The sequence below is a fragment of the Cynoglossus semilaevis genome, chromosome 4 (assembly GCF_000523025.1).
Source record: "Cynoglossus semilaevis isolate Cse_v1.0 chromosome 4, Cse_v1.0, whole genome shotgun sequence".
Classification (NCBI taxonomy): domain Eukaryota; kingdom Metazoa; phylum Chordata; class Actinopteri; order Pleuronectiformes; family Cynoglossidae; genus Cynoglossus; species Cynoglossus semilaevis.
In genome coordinates, this window is record NC_024310.1 from 669,657 (window position 1) to 689,520 (window position 19,864).

At 47.5% G+C, this 19,864-nt stretch overlaps 1 protein-coding gene and 1 long non-coding RNA gene across 3 annotated transcripts in view; both read right to left on the reverse strand.

Annotated features, from left to right (window-relative positions):
• Positions 1-97: 97 nt before the first annotated feature.
• On the reverse strand, positions 98-15,870 carry tiparp (TCDD-inducible poly(ADP-ribose) polymerase). Of its 2 annotated transcripts, XM_008308445.3 has the most exons (7): positions 15,538-15,869; positions 12,985-14,028; positions 6,038-6,227; positions 5,671-5,858; positions 3,242-3,559; positions 980-1,237; positions 98-491 (listed from the first exon to the last, which is right to left on the reverse strand). In XM_008308445.3, exons 2-7 carry the CDS (start codon positions 14,001-14,003, stop codon positions 302-304), a joined length of 2,163 nt encoding a protein of 720 aa, XP_008306667.1. In that variant the 5' UTR covers positions 14,004-14,028; positions 15,538-15,869; the 3' UTR covers positions 98-301. The 2 variants fall into 2 exon arrangements, with proteins under 2 accessions (XP_008306667.1, XP_024910830.1); XM_025055062.1 differs by lacking the exon at positions 3,242-3,559 and having other exon boundaries at positions 15,538-15,870.
• Positions 15,871-16,733: 863 nt separating this feature from the next.
• Positions 16,734-19,864, reverse strand: part of LOC112486990 (uncharacterized) — a 12,912-nt gene continuing 9,781 nt past the window's right edge. The window contains exon 3 of the long non-coding RNA XR_003049647.1: positions 16,734-18,221. This is a non-coding gene — a long non-coding RNA (uncharacterized LOC112486990). The remainder of the gene's footprint in view (positions 18,222-19,864) is intronic.

Genomic DNA, 19,864 nt, shown 5'->3' on the forward strand with positions numbered 1-19,864 from the left:
CAGGCACGATTTCCTTGAGTCCAATTCCTTGTTCAGTACTGCAGTCCAGTTTAGTTATGGATCACTAGGTATTTGCAATTTGTTTGTTTGTTGTTTTTTTTTTTTAATCTGCAGCTAGAAGACAATTCATCTAAAGATTTGATTAAAACAGAGTTGGTTAGAGCTTGTAGGATCAGCCTCGTCAAAGAATCTAAATCATTCCTTGTATTTGAAGTGCCAAAGTCCAACACCCTAAGACTGCACCAGGCAAAAGCAAACGATGGCAAGGAATACAGAGAGATGGTGGGTGGGATCCAGGGCGTCAGACGGTGACAGTGCTGGGAACCTCCTCGTAGTGAATGATGAAGTAGGGGTAACTCTGGTCATCGTTGAAGATGACGTAAATCTGGGGGTCCATCCAGTTGTCCACGCAGGAGTCATAGAGGTCACTGGAGGGGTCTCGAGGGTTGAGGGGCGGAGGTCGTCGCATGGATGGATTTCCTACAGTAAACCTGTACAGACACAACAGACAAACTGTCAGTGATTGGATCATGAGGCGTTTCATGTTGAAGCAGGTTTAAATTTCATTTTTGTATTTCTACATATTTCTATTCACTTTTTGTTTTTTAAATCACAAAACACGGTGATTTCATTATTAACATCTGTGACGTCATAAGTACGTTTCACTGAAACACAACAGACGTGGCCTCGGTGGAGTTACTCCAACCAGGCCTGGAGCGTTGTCTGTGACTGCACTGTGGAACAGATTGAGGTCAGGCTTGGAGAGAACGAGGGGGAGACGGGGGGGAGACGGGGGGCGGGAGTTTCCAAATCACTGCACCAAAGAATGTCTGCTGCTTTCTAACAAAGCTCGTGATTGGCTGGATTAGAACTGTTTTATCCAATTCTCATCTTTTGAATTTTTTTACATTGAAGTGAAACTAGAAGGATTTCATTGACCCCCCCCCCCCCCCCCCCCCCGCCTCTTCTTCTTTCCTACCTTCCAGTGAGGACTTTGGCCAGGAACATGCAGTGGACACCCTTGGAGGACCGCTTGGAGAAGTTGTGGGAGTAAACAGCCTTACGGGCGAAGTAGGAGCCCTGGCCGAACATGGTGGCGTGTTTTCCGCAGACTCGCGGGTCAAAGTTGTGCTTGCAGATGCCGTCCACCACATCCGCCGAGGTGCCGTGGAAGAGGTGGCGCTCACAGAGCAGCCGGTCCATCTCTGACAGACGTCGGGACATGTACTCCTTTTTTCTGTGTGATCACAAAGACAGACAGAGCGATGAGTCGTCCGTTCATCTGTCGTGACACTGCCGTCTACTTGTGTTTTCACTTTTACCCCTTTACCCCACTTTGAAATATTATATATATATATATATATAACATATGATTACTACTACTACTACAAGTTCTAAATGTAAACGTGTTACTCTTGTTGATGTAAATGTTGGTTTAACTTCAGTCTGTTCATTTATGTGGGATATTCCATCTGTGTAAATAGCACCCCCTGCAGATCGACCTGCACCAGCTTTAGTAGTTCAGCTTGAATGTTATTTCATCATGTTGGTGTTTGGACAGTGGCTACGAAGATTTAAGAGAAAGATTTCTTCCTTTACTTGTTCTATAATTGGTGAACCAACTAATCCATTAACTAATCCATTAATTTAACGTAAAACACGAAAGCATCAACTCACACACACACACTCACTCACACTCACTCACACGCAGCTTGTTTGACGTGAGCGGATCAATCAGGCATGCAGAGGCGAAAGCGTTTTAAGCCAGACAGGCTGTGACCCAGGCGCGACCTCCTGTGACCCTGCAGCTCGTGACCTGACACAGACTGACACTGAATGCATCCAAGCACGCACACACGAAGGCCTGAACACACACACACACACATATAATAAAACTGAACTGAAGTTCCTTTGATTGACAGCCTTCTCTCATTCACACCCCCCCCCCCCACACACACACACCCACACACATAGTGAAACTGTGTGTCGGCAGCGTGGGCTCCTGCTGTCGCAGCAGTCTGAACCTCTGTGCTCGACCACAGTGGTTAGCCCACGTCTTCGCTGCAGGAACCTGATCGTCACCAAAGTCTCCGTCTGTCACGACTACGCAGCAACGCGGAGCCGTTCTCACGCACCGTCACGCAGCTGCTCTCACCTGGCCTACTTTGTCGTCTTATCATCCTCGACACGTAGATACTGAGTAAAAGCTACGACTGAACTTCCTCTCACAGCAGAAACACCACGTCTGGTGTCTCCACGCTCTCCCCTAATCTGCCAACTCCTCTGTTACGGAGCTAAATCAGAAACTGTCCACCGGTGCAGGTCACATCACCGAGTCACTGCTGAGGACTAGTGTTCAAATCCCCTAAATGTTGAGTCAAGGAAAAGACCAAGGAAACGACCAAGGAAACGACCAAGGAAACAACCAAGGAAACAACCTAGGAAATGACCAAGGAAACGCCAAGGAAACAACCAAGGAAACACCAAGGAAAAGACCAAGGAAACGACCAAGGAAACGACCAAAGAAACACCAAGGAAACACCAAGGAAACGACCAAGGAAACCCCAAGGAAACACCAAGGAAACACCAAGGAAACACCAAGGAAACACCAAGGAAACGACCAAGGAAACGACCAAAGAAACACCAAGGAAACACCAAGGAAGCAACCAAGGAAACACCAAGGAAACAACAAGGAAACAACCAAGGAAACACCAAGGAAAAGACCAAGGAAACGACCAAGGAAACGACAAAGGAAACAACCAAGGAAACAACCTAGGAAATGACAAAGGAAACGCCAAGGAAACAACCAAGGAAACACCAAGGAAACGCCAAGGAAACAACCAAGGAAACACCAAGGAAACAACAAGGAAACGACCAAGGAAACGACCAAAGAAACACCAAGGAAACACCAAGGAAACCACCAAGGAAACAACCAAGGAAACAACCAAGGAAACACCAAGGAAAAGACCAAGGAAACGACCAAGGAAACGACCAAGGAAACGACAAAGGAAACAACCAAGGAAACAACCTAGGAAATGACAAAGGAAACGCCAAGGAAACAACCAAGGAAACACCAAGGAAAAGACCAAGGAAACGACCAAGGAAACGACCAAGGAAACACCAAGGAAACGACCATCGAGGCACATTTCAATTGAAGAAATGAAACAGAAACAAAGCATTTTAAAAAAACCTCCGGTGAGTCAGGATGGTGGGGGGTCGGGGGGGGGGGGGGTCAACTCACCTCTTGTACTTCTCCCAGAGGAAGGGGTTTTGAACACGCAGGATCTTGATGATCCTGTACTTGGTCTCCAACACGGTCTTGTGGAAAAGGCTGTACACTGTGCGGTAGCTGCGGTCTTCACGAGAAACTGGAACCTGAAGAAAGTCCTGGTTCATCATCATAGGCAGCCAGGTCTCTGGAAAAAGGCTGGGCGGGTTGGTGGTGGTGGGGGAGAGCGGATGTGACGAGGACAGGTCCACGGATGAGGAGGACAACGACAAGGAGGACGAGGAGGACGAGGAGCAAGGAAGAGATGGTAAGGAGAGGCCGCCCAGTGTCCTGCAGGGAGAAGCACAGCAGCAGGAGTCAATTAGTGAGAGAGAAGAACATGGTGACCACACTAATGTCCAAAACTAAACAAAAAGCTGCTCTGGTCTTTGAATGAAATCCACCAACCGTCAGTTGAAGGAACAGCTCAAACAAACAAAACAACAGTCGAGTGTCAACGAGACGACGATGAAGGAAGAATGAAGCGTCAGGCGTGGAGCTGTCACAGCCGTCACAGAAACGCCGCGTCTGACGTTTCAGTCAATAACACCGGTTTTACTGTCGAGTTATCGCTCAGCGTGTAAACGCCGCCAGCTCCGTAAACCACAGAACGACATCAGTGTGACTCTGAGCTGGTGCCAACACCCCCTCCGCCACCCCCCCCATCCAGCTCGATCTCTCCATTCAATCAATGAGTCTGTTCCCGGTGTGGTTTGAAAGACGGCGGCTGCAGAAAACTAAAGTGTTAAATGAAAAGAGGAGAAATAAAAAAAAGGGAGTGATGGGAGTTTGGGGGAGAGATGGAGAGAAAAGGTGGAAGATTAAAACATAATGAGGGAGGAAAAGTGGGAGAAGATGAGTGAAAATAACAGCATCAGCAGGAGGAGAGACAAAGAGACGGAGGGAGCTGACGGAAGGAGAGGAAGAGGGGGGGGGAGGAAGTGAGGGTAGAGTGCCAATCAAGCTGATGACCTCAGCCTCTTAGCCCGGCACACGGTGTTCCTGGCACACACACACACACACACGTCTCTATTCTGTCACTTGTCATGACATTGGTTGACAGTGGAAGCTGCGCTCGTCACCACATTTAAAAGAAAAGTGAGAAATTAAATTTCACATCAATAAATCTCTTTCTCCAAATTCCATTTTCAGTTGTTATGAATTATTTTATTTATTTATTTCAAGGACAGCTCACGTTCAGATGTTCTTTTGTGAACTGTATGGTTTGTTGAAAGATGTGATTAAATTTGGTGCAAAATGCAACTGACAGCGTGCGTTTGTCTCGGTCAGCCTCAACATCAATCTGTGACTGTGTGTGTGTGAGTCCAAGTTTTTCTGTCTGCTGTCGACACAGCCGTCCCTGCAGGAACAGCTTGTACTTGTGTTCCCAGTGTGTGGGATACTGGCAGGACAATGCTGGAGCGGCGCGCTCTGCCGAGGAAGAAGGAAAAGAAAAAAAAGAAAAAAAGAAGAAGAAGAAGAGGGAGAAGTGTAAATGGGACAAGACTCTCTTCCATGTTTCCAATCTGGTAACACTGATTCCTGGCGTTAGCTTCTAGGACGTAGCTGAGGGACCGTCCAGTCTAAATGTGCTCTCTCTCTCTCTCTCTCTCTCTCTCTCTCTGGGTCTCATCTGTCGGCCCGCCAGGTTCTGGTTCTGGTTCTGGTTCAGACCTGCTGGGCTGGACACACAGCGGCTCCGTGTCCTGGTGACGCGGCTTGATGTGAATATTGTTTTCTACTTCTTCTCAGTCAGTGTTCAACGTTAGCACCGTGTTCCGACCTCCGTGTGCCCGCCCGTCCACAGGAACAGGAACTCAGGGCACGGAGAGAACACGGAGAGAACACGGAGAGAACACGGAGAGCCACAGGAAGAGCTCACCGCGTGAGGAAGAGCGACTATTAAGGACTTCACGCAGGGAAGAAAGGTGGGAGGAAGGAGGGGTGAGGGTGGGAGGGAACATCAAGGTTGTGGGTGACCTCAGTGACCTCAGTGACCTCAGTGACCCTGCCATGTTATGATCATTCATAATAGTTGAAAGACTTCAAACGCACTGATTATAAATAATAAGCTGCTCTGCAGCGGCGTCAAACTCTGTCTGTGGCTCTGGATCAACTGACAAATGGACAGACTGACAAACAAGCAGTTCTACAAACACTGCTAACAATTCACCAGAAAAACGTCTGCAGATTATAATCATAATAATATAATCATAATAATGACGTCATTTGGATTAGTCACAAAATAAAACAGGACAGAATAAAGAAAGGAAGAAAAAGTGAAGAATGTAAATGTTGAAGTTCATTAAAAACTGTACGGTGGTCAATTTGTCGTTGTTTTTCAGTTTCATCTGATGATGTCATAGACTGTGACGTTTCTGTAAAACAACAGTTGAACTCACTGAAGATGAGGCATCAGCATCACCGAGGACAGGAACATGGGCCGTTTTCGGATCTGCCGTCTGAATCCAAAGATGGCGTTCTGCTGGAAGCCCTCCTTGATGTTGAGGATATACTGGTTCTGGAGTGTAATAAAGCGCACCTCCTTCAGACCACGGGAACTGGCCTCCTCGATGAGCTTCACCACAGGCTGCGGAGGAGAGAAGAACTGAGTCTAGAAGGATCCGTGTTCGTTCTTTCACAGCAGCACAGTCGTCATCAGAACAGAACAGACAAAAACACACACGTCTGTGAAAATACAGAGGTACAGTAGACCAGCAGGACAGTCTGGCCTGGACGGTTGGTCTGACCTCTGACCTCTGACCTCACCTCAGAGTACTCCCTCCAGCCAAAGTTGTCTCTGCAGTAGTACTTCCACACTGTGTGACAGCTGGGTGGGGGGTTTGGGCTGGTGGTGGATGTGGTCATGGGAGTGGGGGGAGTGGTCAATCGTCTGATGCGGTCAAACTCCAAATCACACACTCGCATTGCACCAAAGTCCAGAGAAAACACTCTTCCCCTGAAACAGAAAAGTCACAGCCGATGTTAGAAATCTGAGTCCAGACATTTAAATAAGAACTGAACGTCAAAGTCCAATCAGACATTTTTGTCCAAAGACAAACTCCGCTCACTCTCACAGTTGATAATGAGTGATGAAATCGACAGATACAGAGCAGACGTTAACCAACCTCGAACAAAACAGAAAACAGTTGAAATCCTGACACGTGCAGTTTTCAACTGAAACCATTTTCAACTTTTTTTTTTAACAGAGAAAAAAAAACTTCATCGTAACCAAAACCAACGTTACAGCAGTCGCCAGAAGATGTTCCCTGATCTGACACCCCCCTCCCCCCCCGGTCTGTGTACTGGTCGACTACGCCTCGGTCAAAGTACATGATACTGGGAAGTCTAAAAGTGTCCAGTTTCACGTCCTGTCAGCTCCACTCAGCTGAACACAGATGGTCGGACGAGGAGCAGTGAAACCAGAGTTGTTGAGTCATTTTACCGACACACACACACACACACTGATTTCATACGCTGCATTTACAGGTTGTAATTCTGCAGCGTCAGTGTGAGTGTGTGTCGGTGAAAGAGGAAGTGAAACGAGAGTTCATTCAACAAACACGTGCAGAAACAAAACAGTTAGTGTGAGCCGCGAGTCACCGCCGGAGCAGAAGACGGAGCAGAACCAACAGGGAAGTAAAGTCAACTGCCTGTCATCGTGACACACCACTGCACCACTGCACCACTGCACCAACCAACTGTGACCTCTGGGGGCAGCTTCGAGAGCCCAGGGAGCAGTGTGTGGGTTTGAACCTCAAACCTTCCAGACCCAAGGCCGCTTCCTTAACCACTGAGCCACCACTGCCCCGTCGTCCACTGGACTTTCAGAAACTCTCTCAAACATCCGAGCTGGTCCGACGCCAAAGTAAACCCAGAAACAAACCTGGGTCTGGGCCCAGAGAACTGGGAACTGAAACACTGAGCTCAGACAAAGCGGGTGTGAAGTCACAGTTTGTCTCTGAATGGACCGGTCCGTGTCCTCAGGACATTCTGGTCTCACTCTGTTCCTCCAGTTCTCTCTGTTCTCTGTTCCACTGTCAACACACACTCGTGTGTTCTCTTTTTCTTTCTTCTTTTTCAAGAACTGGAAACAGCAGAAGTTGCACCTGCATGCCCCCCCCCTCCCCCCCCCCCCCGGCCCACAGTGGTACATAATGATCACAGGAGGGTGAACACAAATGAGCCCAAACTCACATTAAGAACCAGGTCACGTGTGGACGACGACATCAGTCCAGACCCAGGTCATTAACATGTTGTTATTTACACACACTGAAGAAAAACAAACTCTTCATGTCTGTCTGTGTCCCACATGCTACGCTGTAAAAAGGTCAGAGTTTGGTGTTGTTTTGTCAAACGCTCAGACGTCTGTGTTGTTCTTGTTGTTCTCATCACGTCTCACACAGCGTTTACTGTCAGTCCATCTGACTCATGATCCAGACTGGACCAGTCTCAGGTCCACGTCCGCTGCGGTCACTCGCTGATTCGGACCTTTCCCCTTTCCCAGCCGACTTTGTGCCGTTCTAAAAATAAAATTCCAGCGGTTAAATTAAGTGCACTGAGGTTAAGAGCTTTCAACCTGCAGACCAATCACCACGCGGAAATAAATCCAAGCCACGCCCACTCTTTGGCAAAGTCCACACTTTCAAGCCCATGCTTAAAATGCCATGTCAAAATGTCACCTTTGTGCAAAGACACACACACAGACACACACACAAAATAGTTGACCTGAAACATGAAGTCAGATCAACAGATCAGATCAACAGATCAAATCAGATCTGATCTGATCTGATCTGATCTGTTGATCTGTTGAGGAACGTTTGAACGGAAAATCCCAGCAGTGAAAATGCACCAAACCAGTGCTTGTTTATTAGTCAGGCGGCTCCGAGGTGTGTGTGTGTGTGTGTGTGTGAGTGTGTGTGTGTGTGTGCAGCAGCACAGAATGTGAGAAGAGTGCGCAGCTGAAAAAAAGGTGGTTCAGCAAAAATCTCTCCCTGAATAAATAGAGGTTAAAAAAGTGAGTGCTCTGTTGGACTTGTTGATACTCCCTCACACACACACACACACACACACACACACACACTCTGGGACTTTCTCACGGCTGTACACACAGGGACCCACATACCAGCATCAGTCATGCTGTTGTGAAAGTCACAGAGATGAAAAAACACGACGAGCTCAGTCACTGCTGTAGCTGAAACACAGACATTCCTGCAGCACAGACACAGGTACACACACGCAAACACCGTCCAGTCACGCCTGGATGAGCATGTAAGAAAATCAAACCTGCTGATGAAGGTGCACTCACACACACACTCACACACACACACACACACACTCACAGGCCTGGTATCTGGAGTGGCTCCAGCAGGGTGGAGGTCAGCTTCAGTGTCAGTGGACGTGGGTTGTCCTGGTGTGTCTTTCAGTGTCAGTGGTCGTGGGTTGTCCTGGTGTGTCTTTCAGTGTCAGTGGTCGTGGGTTGTCCTGGTGTGTCTTTCAGTGTCAGTGGTCGTGGGTTGTCCTGGTGTGTCTTTCAGTGTCAGTGGACGTGGGTTGTCCAGGTGTGTCTTTCAGTGTCAGTGGACGTGGGTTGTCCAGGTGTGTCTTTCAGTGTCAGTGGACGTGGGTTGTCCAGGTGTGTCTTTCAGTGTCAGTCTTTTGACTTGGGCTGGTAAATAAACTCAGACCATGTTGGTTAAATATGGATCACAGAGAAAAAGGAACCTGGAGACGAGTGAACGACTCGTCTGTTCATGAAACTGAACAGAGAGAAAATGTCCTCACAGTCAGGAGGGTGGAGGACAGGAGGGTGGAGGACGGGAGGGTGGAGGACGGGAGAGTGGGGGACAGGAGGGTGGAGGACAGGAGGGTGGAGGACGGGAGGGTGGAGGACGGGAGAGTGGGGGACAGGAGGGTGGAGGACAGGAGGGTGGAGGACGGGAGGGTGGAGGACGGGAGGGTGGAGGACAGGAGGGTGGAGGACAGGAGGGTGGAGGACAGGAGGGTGGAGGATGAAATAATCATTGAACACGAACTGAGTCAGGGGTGGACAGAGGTTAAAAATAGAAAGATGAAGACACACTCTGAGTAATGAATGCACTGAGAACCAGACCATGACCCCCCCCCTCAGCCCACCCGTCTGACTTCATAATGAAGACTGCTGTTGAAATAATCATTGAAGATGAACTGAGTCAGGGGTGGACAGAGGTTAAAAATAGAAAGATGAAGACACACTCTGAGTAATGAATGCACTGAGAACCAGACCATGACCCCCACCACCACCACCAACCCCACCCCCCACTGAGTCACCACACAGCAGTCTGACACACTACAATCACACACAGAGGATACATTCAGTCTGACTCTGTTCTCACACACACACACACACACACACACACACACACTCTCACAGACACAACCATCCTTGACATCCTTTACACAAGGAGTGAACATGGAATCCACCCCCCCCACACACACACACACACACACACACACACACACCACTGGGTGTCAGGTCGCTCTGCCCTTGGTGCTCAGTGACTCTTTATGTCAGTTAATGACCAGGAGGTTTTTATCACCTGACCAACCACACACACACACACACACACACACACACACACACAATGGTCACACAGAGATTAGTCAGATATTTGAGTGTTTTTTTCTGGTTTTTAAACCTAATAAAATAATGATGTTTTAAAAAACCTCGGTGAATTCTCAACGTTACCATGACAACGACAAATGTGTCAGAACCTGAGAGGAGCATTCTGTTGACGACAGGTCAGTGAGTGACAACCACAACAACAACAACCACAACAACAATCAACATCAACAACAACAACAACATCAACAAACGTCTTCATTTCCGTTTGTTCAACAACTATTTGATTAGTAAAAATGGCAGTGAAGTGTTAGCTAATAGCATTTTGGGTTCATAACCAGGGTGGATTAACTGAACTTCTCATGCTCATCATATGGATGGGATTAACACACACACACAGACACACACACACACAGACACACACACAGAGACAGTGTTGTGTTACCATACCTACAGAGGAGCTTCCCTAAATCATCTGCTGTTCATAACAATGTTATCAGGATGGTAACCATGGCGATGCCTCTAACATGTGTGTTTAGTTCACTCCAGGGCAACCTAAGTGTTAAGACTGTGCTTCACACACAAACCCAAACACACACACACACACACACAGTAATGAAAACCCAAGGGTGGGCGACCACCAGGGGTCGACGTTGTCAACGTTAGCAGCTGTTTATAAAGTCTCCATCAAATGGAGGAGTCACTCAGCCTCCAGTGACTATGTCACCTCCAAGTCACGTGACCTTATTAGTACAAACATTAAAGTACTGAGCAGAGATACTCCTGAGTACTGCATGCAGTACTTCAGTCAGGTGACAGTCAGTCAGTCACCTGACTGACAGTCAGTCAGGTGACTGACAGTCAGTCAGGTGAGCCGTGCTGTGATCAAACCCCAGATCCACATTCTTTAAAAACAGTGGAATGTTGCAGGATGGCCTGGTTTCTCTGACATCAACAAACCTGTTGTGTGGAGTTTACCATGAAATCACGCACTTCAAGAATGAAAACACTGTATGTTATGTTCAGTGTTTGTACTGGATGTTCACGGTCTGTGGGGGGGGGGGGGGGGGGGGGAGTCTGACCTGGGGGAGTGGCTCAGTGTGGAGTTAGAGTGTCGTGAAAAATCTAAAAATGTATCTGCGAGGACAGAACTGGCAGCGTCAGAGTAAACAGTAACTGTGACACGTATATTTCAGGGAGAAGGAAACGTCGTGGGTTATATTTAAGGAGGACCAGAGTTCCTGGTCGCCGCGCTGACACGTCAAAGGCCCGTGAGTGTCCGACGTTATACGTCCTTTAAAGTGCGTCGCGATACTCGGCAGGGCTCTCCAGAGAAGATCTGCCAACAGAAATTCACTTCTTGCGTTGTGCTCAGCAGAGTGCGACCTTTTCAACATGAAAAGGAGAACAGTTACTTCTGAGTTTCCAGTTTCCTCTCAGAGCTTGAGCGGACGCAGCCAGATGGTCCTGTTTGACGGTAAGAGAGTGTGAAACCTGAAAAGACGCCTGCAGATCATTTGGGTTGACACCACCAGGTGCTCATGCTGCACGTGGGGCGACGTGCGCTCTGCAAAGAGTTTCAGTTTGAACCGTGAGTCAACAGGAGGTGCAAACAGGAGGTCACGCAAATCTGGCAGCCTCCTCCTGCCCACACAGATGTAAACAGTGACACACACACACACACACACACGGCCACTCACAAAGGGTCTGCTGAGGTGAGGGAGGGTGAGGACCGGACCAGAGACCGGGGGACACCAGGGCACGATGTCCAACAGCTGAGGACGTTCACACAGTGTGAATTTATAAAGTGGAGATAAAGCATTTTTTAACACGATATCATGAGGAGGGACATGAGACTCTGAGACTCTTTGACTCTTTGACTCTTTGAAATGACTCCCACCTAGCTGTATTTACAGGAAGTTCACAAATGAAAAATATTAATTTGGGATCCAGAGGAACGACGTCCTCAGGTGTGTGTGTGTGTGAGACTCAGAGACGGTGAAGAAAAGACGAGGGACATCTGTTTGAATAAAGTCGTCAGGTCCATGTCAATGTCCTCACTGTGTGTGTGTGAGTGTGTGTGTGAATGTGCCTGGTTGAAGTACAGGAAGCAGCGTCTGCCTCTTTGTGTCACCAAATGCGGAACTGCCGAGTGTGTGTGTATGTGTGTGTGTGTGTGTGTAAGAGTGAAAGAGAGGCTTATCTGTGTCTGCTAAAAGGCGTGTGTGCGTGTGAGCGCTGCAAACCACTGAGCTCCTCTGTGCTGCCGGTTCGTGTGAGCGTCTGCATGCCAAGCCGGGTGTGCGTGTGTGTTGTGTGTACACGGCGGTGAGCGAGTCAACGGCCGAGGGAAGGAGAGAAGCTGCCAAGTGCGTCTGTGTCACTGACCACACGAGGCAACAGAGGGTCAGGGAAGTTCACAGCTCTCTGCTCCGACGGCCGTAAAGCCTGGGCGGAAGATAACCAGTATCAGCAGCAGGGAGTGGAGCGGCGTGCCCTCACCGGGGCGCGATGGCCGGAAGAAAGGTTCAAATAACAAGATACACTCATGGTCAACTCAATAAACTGAAGACGCCACGGGCTGGAGCGCACGCACGCACACACGTGCAAATATAGAGGCGATGACATAAACTTCAAAGGAAGCAGTGACGGCGACGACATAAACTTCAAAGGAAGCAGTGACGGTGCTGTCACTCTCTCTCACACACACACACACACACACACACACTGTTTGGCCACAGTCCATTAGCCACACATGCAAACACAACAGCTGGAGCGGCCCAGCTCGTCTTTTGTGGAGGCTCAACATGAGGTCTACTTCTGTTACTCAGAAGCGGCCTATCAGCTTACAGCACCGTTGTAGCCGTGTACCACAGCTAGCTATCAGTTCCCACTCGGCAGCGTTGTCAAACTGTGCTTACCAGATAAAAACAGCACAGATGTTGCTGCGATACGTTCTTCTTTCTTCCTGATGCCACGACACAAAACCAACAAGTGATAGTTTCACTTCCTGTACGCTGCTGACTTTTCACACGCTACCAGAAAACAACAAAGAACCAGAGGTCACCCTCCAGCTCACACAGGTTTAAGTGAAGAGTCACGGCGGTGAACTTACTGGAACTTCAGCCTGACTTGCTCATTGTCGGGGTTGCAGTACAGTCGCTCCAGCTGTTCCTGGGAGTCGTCGGCTACGCTCTGCCAGCTCTGACTGCTGGTCCTGTGGATCTGCCAGTGGTAAGGCAGGACGGTGTGGTGGTGGACGCAGTCATTCCCAAAAACACACTGTCCGTGTAAGAAATCCACACAAATGTCCACTAGGTCTGACTGGTGTGTGTGATACTGGAGCTGGGTGAGCAGCTCAAACACCAGGTCCAGGGAGGCCTCCTCACTTTTGTCCTGAAATAGAACACCATTGTCAGGCTGCAAAAGGAGAGGAGTGGGTTTCTGGACTCCAGTGCACTCTTTGACTCGAAGGCCTTTAGTCCCAGAGGGTGAGAGGTCATTGCTTTTGTTTGGCCTCTGTTGGTGAGGAACCCGGGGTGTAACCAGGGGAGGTATATCCCTGCCTGAGGGCTGAATAGTCACTGTGTTCCCACTTGCCCTGAGGGCAGGTTTCAGCTGAAAGCAGCGGCTGTCGGGGGTTGAGCTGGTGATCTTGGACTGCTCCGCTCGCCGCTCCGTCTCCTCCAGCTCCGCAGTAGTATCGGCTATTTCCGCGTCACCGTCCTGGGCTATCAGAGCGGGCACCTCCGCCGCGGCCGCGGAATCGGCGGCGGCTCCCGAGTCTTTAAGACACACTTGGCCCAAGCGGTTCTGCTTCACCACGGCCGCCGTGCAAAGGTTCCCCGCAGTCCGACCTGGTTGGTTCCGTAGAACAAACACTCCGTCCCCGGACACCAGAGTGTCTGTGCTCAGTAAAGTGGAGAGCATAGGATCCTCCAGGGCACGGTGGAGACATTTGGCGTCTAATTTTCTTTGCTTCTTTTTGAAGTACGGTTTCACCAGAGGAATTTTGTCCGAGAGTCCCACGATGGGCTGCTCCGTGAAGCCCTCCTCTTCCTCCATCATGTCCAGAGAGATCCCGTCTGGTACGCCGTCCGCGGCTTTCTGAAGAATTTGCAAAGTTTTATCCATGATCCCTCGCTAAACCCCGGCGGTTCTGTTTGCCAGAAGGGAAGAGAAACAGAGAGAGAGAGAGAGATAGTCATCAGTGCTAAGACGTCAGATTAGTATCCAAGGTGAAACCATGGTGGTGCATACATACAGCAATGATTAATAAGCTGGTCGGACAGGCTGACATAAAAATAACTAACTGTGAAAACTCGTCTTTCCTTTCCTGGGAAGGAAAAGCACCAGCCTCTAGACACTGAAACGAAACCTGTCTGACAAACACAGCAGAGAGCTGCCACGATGAGCCTGCAGATACCACAGCACCAGGACTGGCCCGTCACTCAACAACAACAATACCTATCACAACAGCATTTTCATTTTCAAGGTGTTGTGTGTCAGCGGTAGTGTTTCACACTTTTACACACACGGTCTTTATAGAAGAAGAAAAACAGTGACAGTGAACGCACCACCGCTCCAGATATGAGGTAAATTATTATCTCAAGAAGACGAAAAACAACAGTGACAGTGAACGCACCACCACTCCAGATATGAGGTAAATTATTATCTCCCTCTAAATAAACCTAAATCTACACTGATTAAAAGAAGTTTAAAAACTATCACACACACCCCCCCACACACACACACACACACACACTCACGGGGGGGGCAGAAATCTAAAGACTCCCAGATGACTGATAATTATAGATATCAAGTGATATTTTTGGCCCTGATGCCCAGCTCTGACTGAGACACACTGTAAGCCTGCATTAGGTTATTATTACAGCAACAGCCTGTTATAGGGAGGAAGGACGGGGGCGGGGGGGGGGGGGAGGGGGGGGGGGGATGCAGCTTATTACAGCCAACAACTGAAACGGAAAAAATATGATCTAACCCCGTCTGTGTGGAAGTGTGTGTGAGCGCAGCCACCAGCTCCTGATTAATGATAATAAATCGTGGAGAGCAGACAGACTTGGACCCAGTCTCTGTCTCTCACCCCTGTCTCTCTCTCTCTCTCTTCTTGCCTCTAACGTCATGCCTGCAATTACAGCTGCGTCTGTGAGGACGAGAGATAACGATCTGCACTGTAACAAAACCCTCTCTCTCTCGGGACTATATATTTTGATCACGGGAGCCCGATACGCGGTTGCTGCCGACTACGTGCCGCTCACACACACTGCTGCCCGAGCAAGTTTGCACGTAGGCTACAGTCTCTCCCTACACACACACACACACACATACGTACGTGTATACACACACACACACACACACACACACACTGCGGCGGAGCAGCGACAATAAAGATAAACCGAGCGCTACGGTCTGGAGCTTCACATATTCTTCCGCTGCAGTTCCTGTTCTCCTCCCGCTCCCCGTCGCCAGACTTGTTTTATCCTGCACTGAAGTTGACACTAATCATTATTTGACACAAACTACAGCACCGTAGTTTTAACGACACGGTCGTGTGTCGTAACCGCTTTCATTCCTCTGAATCCAGCAAACGGTGGAGAAAATAAACACTAGTTTTTTTCGTCGAAATCGTGAAAACAGAATCCCGTACCTGCGCGATAAACTCCGCCCGTCTCCTCCTGGTCTCGACTCTCTGCGGTTGGTAAAATGGAGTGCGCACATCGGCGAACTCCGTGTCCGGTGTGTATAAAAAAACCCAGTCTGATATGATCCGTGTCGGGACTAAACCGTGTCCCGGTTCATAGAGGCTGCCCGTGTTGTCCCCGCCGCCGCGCTCTCATTGTGCCGCTCTTCGTTACTTCATGCTGTCCGTCCCGTCGCTCTCTTTGTATCCGTGTACCGGAAAGAACAGCGCAGGACAACTGAGAGCCACAAAGAAGTGAACACAGCTGTGGCGAGAGGGTGAGAGACGGAGACAACCAGAGAGAGAGAGAGACGCTGAGACTGCCTCCCGGCTCCGCTCAGCCAAGCCCCGCCCCTTAACCTGATCAGGGGCGGGGCCTTTGGCTTCTATCTGTACACAGAGAGAGAGAGAGAGAGAGAGAGAGCTCCATTGTTCCACCTAAATCCATAAAAGTCCCCGTTTTATAATTTGACCGGGGTTAATTGGTGGAAAATAAAATATGAGGCCAAGAACTGTGTTTGTTTAAGTATAGCGCCCCCCTCAGGCCCAAAGTCCTAGTTCAAGAGAACTTTTGAGTCAGAGTAAAAACGGATTGATCTAATGGAACATCAAACCTTATTCCTGAGAAAAGAAACAGTCAAAGTAGAAGACAGGAAAGAGTTGTGAAAGTCTTTAGGTCATTTCTGGTAAACAAAGATGACATCAGGGCCTCTGACATTCTCTGGAGGGGAGTGTTGGGGGGCGGGGGGGCAGAGGAGTCCTTGGTCATGGACTGCAGTCTCTCCCTCACACAAACTAAAAAAAAGTTCAACCATATTAGAGAGTAACCTTCACATGTTGACAGTGTTTGACTTCATTGTTCAAACTGTCTTTCCTTCTTTTTTTATTTGTAAAATGACGGTAATACAGTACAGGAAGTAAAAGGTTTTTAAATGCACAAACAAACAAAACAATATAAAAAGGTTCAAGTAAGACGTGACTTGTGTTTCTCAAACCTTGGTGAGACGAAGTCCTTGAATATTTGCTCCAGTCGCCGTCAGACTCAGCTCAGAGCCGACCGTTCAATCGAGCCTCGGTTCATCAACGTGATTATGGTTTTCAACCAGTTCTTAAACTTGATAATAAGGTAATAAATATAAATATATTATAAAATATTATAAATATAAACTACAGGCTGCGGTGAGACGTAGCAGACGTCACCTCCTCCAGTCTGACCTTCGTAGCTTTTATCCTTTTAGAGTTAGTTTCCTGAGTAGTTTTGATCCTTTAGCTCAACATTCTTTGATTCAGTCTTTGTTTTTGTTTTCTTTCCTCTCAGCAGTGAATTAATGCTGGTTAAAAACTAGAAGAAAAAAAATCTAGAGTCCATGTTAAACGTCTTTATTCAGCACATTTCACAACAGTCCACACTTTACAGTTGGAGTCGTTTTATACGTAAATATACCCGTGGGTTAGTAAATGTAGAAAACCCACCCTTCTGTTGCCCCTGGAAAAACAAATAAAGTGAATTAACCTGTTAGAGTCGTTACCTCAGTACAGAATGTCGTGATAATTACAGGCTCATTAAAGCCCAAATAATGGGACCGTTCTCTTGTTCTGTTGATTATATGTTGACAATGTGTTTAAGCTAATGGTCAAAACCAACAGTGAAGGCTGAGACTCAAAGTAGGGCCTGAGGGCCAACAGGCCTGACCTGGAGCTCGGGTCAGAGATACCTAACGCTAAAATAAAATTAGCTTACATTAGCTTAAAATGCTGCAATAAATAAAATCAATACAGATGCTGTCAACAAAACAACAACTTCGTTTTTGACCAGGCAAAAAATAAATCACAATATGAAACATAGTGTCACAGAAAATCCCCGAGAACACGCCTGTTTATATTCATGTATACAGCACAGTGTGCACGGACCTCCCTCGTAAACTGTGTGTTTTTTCCATCATTAACTGTTTAATCAAATATTTGATTATTTTAATGTTTTTGAAGAACAACTGCTACTTTACAACTGCAGTGAAATAAAAACAATAGACACCAAACCTGTCGTAACGTTGTTGTTAAATCATGGTAACCAACCCGTGCTGGTACTGGATGATGGTGAGAACCAGGAGGTTGTTTGGTTTTTTTGTTTTTGTTTTTTTTTTGCTGACCTGAGTTTTGTTTTGTTTTTTATTCTTGGCTTTTCCAACAGGCTGTGTTATAAGAAACAGTTCCATTTCCATAGGGGAGTGTCGTGTTTACTGAGTCAGCGTTTCTCTCCTCCCTTCTTTACCAGAAGTCATTCTGAGGAACCTGTTGTGCTGCAGTGTTTTCCAACAGCCTCACAGCGCTCACTTCTTTCTCTGGTTCTTCCTGGTTCTTCTACGTCGAGCTGTAACTGAACGGAGCCTCAGTCGGTGTAAAAACCCCTGGAGGCCATTTCAAGAACTGCATTTACTGTAAATATGGAACAGTGGTTATTGGGCTTGTCTTACAGCGATGACATCATCAGTTAGATCCCCATGGTAACTGACAGTGGTTCTTCCTGGGGTTTCCAGGTGGTCGTAGATCAGTTCTACTCTGCTGTACATCTACGAGGATCGCTCCACACAGACGGAAATTATAATCCAGTCTGACCAACGTCGACCTCAGTGGAAACTTCTCTGTCCACTCCCCTGGCAGTAAAGGAGGTCAAAGTTCATACCAGGAACATAAACAAAGGTGTGTGGTGACACTCACGGTGACCGATCACCAAGTGTTTGCGTGACGTGCGGCGTGCCGTGGCGTGCGATGGGTTCGTGTGAGCGGTATCAGTAAAAGACGGCGTGTTTCTGCTGCTGCCTTTTGAAACCTTATCACTTCTTATGACTGAGCTCCTCTCAGTGACCAGAGACAGATCAGTTACTAAAACACTGGTGTCAGGCCCCCAGCTGGGACACGCCCGTTTGATACACACAACAGCTCCACAGAACCTAAACTGTTTAACTGAGTTACTGAGTGTAGGACTGGCAGTGCAGGGGAGGGGGAGTGGGGGGGAGGGGCTATAATTACTGTGATCATGGCCAGTCATTTATGTCTCCCTCATATGACTTATAATGACTGTGTTGACGTCTGATGACAGTCACCATCAACAGCCGTCCTCGTCGGTGCTACAGGAACACAAACCACTGAGCTGACGGTGTGTTTGATTTGACTAAAGATCCAAACATCTGAGGCTCCAACGCCCAGAACAGGTTCTCAACCTGTGACTCACAGCCACACAGGCTGCACAGAACTGTCAGAGGAAACTGGTTCCACGGAGCACCACCTGTTTATGACATAACTGCTGCTGTGCAGTTGTAACATTTAACTGGGTCAAGGGTCATACCCCATGGTCTGAATATACACACACACAAATATATATATATATATTTTTATATATGTATATATATATATACAGTATATATGTATATACAGGTATAAAAATCTATATATACATATACATATATGTATATATGTATGTACATGTATACATATATGTGTGTATATATATACATATATATACATATATATGACATATACACATACATATAGTTTATCGTGGGGTGAAAAACCGTGACGTAGAGGTAACAAAAGTTACTATATTATTAACGTAGTTATTTTTTGCAGTACCATGTTTGTACGTGTTACAAAATGTCTTTTAATTAATTTTTTTACGACTATTTTTCTTAAAAATAATGAATACAAAATAATGAAAATATATATTTAAATTAAATAATTTTATATACTGCAAAAACTGCTGTGATAGAACAGAAAATCTGCAACACAAGAAAACACTTAAAATATTAAAAACCCACGAAGGACCACGACACACAGAGAGACGACTGTATTATATATATAAATACAATGTTTCCCTGTGTGACGTAAACATACTGTTGATAATGTAACAGTGTCAGTGTGTGTGTGTCAGTGTGTGTGTGTGTGTGTGTGAGTGTTGGTTTTCACTCCTCTTCCTTGTGTGTGTGTGTGTGTTTCTACAGACACCATTAACCTTTCTAAGCAGTCATTTGAGTCTGTGACTCTGTGGAGGTGAGAGCGGCCGACTCACATGCAGGTTCAAAGCCTGGCAGCCCGTCAAGGATCAGCGTTGCCATGGCAACGTATCAGCAATTCATGTGAGTGTGTTTGTGTGAGCGTGGGCTCCGGGGGCCTCTTTGATGATCAATTCCAAGAGTTTGGCATTAGTGTATGACTGAGGTTCAAGGAGGGGTGGGGGCCTGGGGGGGGGGGTCTTAGACCAAAGAGAGAGAGAGAGAGAGAGAGAGAGAGGGGGGGAGGG

Excerpts from the sequence above, each read along its gene's own strand:
- tiparp (XM_008308445.3), bottom strand. The coding sequence starts at position 14,003 with ATGGATAAAACTTTGCAAATTCTTCAGAAAGCCGCGGACGGCGTACCA. Across the intron at positions 1,238-3,241 it reads CTCTGGGAGAAGTACAAGAG|AAAAAAGGAGTACATGTCCC; the intron begins GTGAGTTGACCC and ends GTGATCACACAG. Across the intron at positions 492-979 it reads GCCAAAGTCCTCACTGGAAG|GTTTACTGTAGGAAATCCAT; the intron begins GTAGGAAAGAAG and ends GTGTCTGTACAG.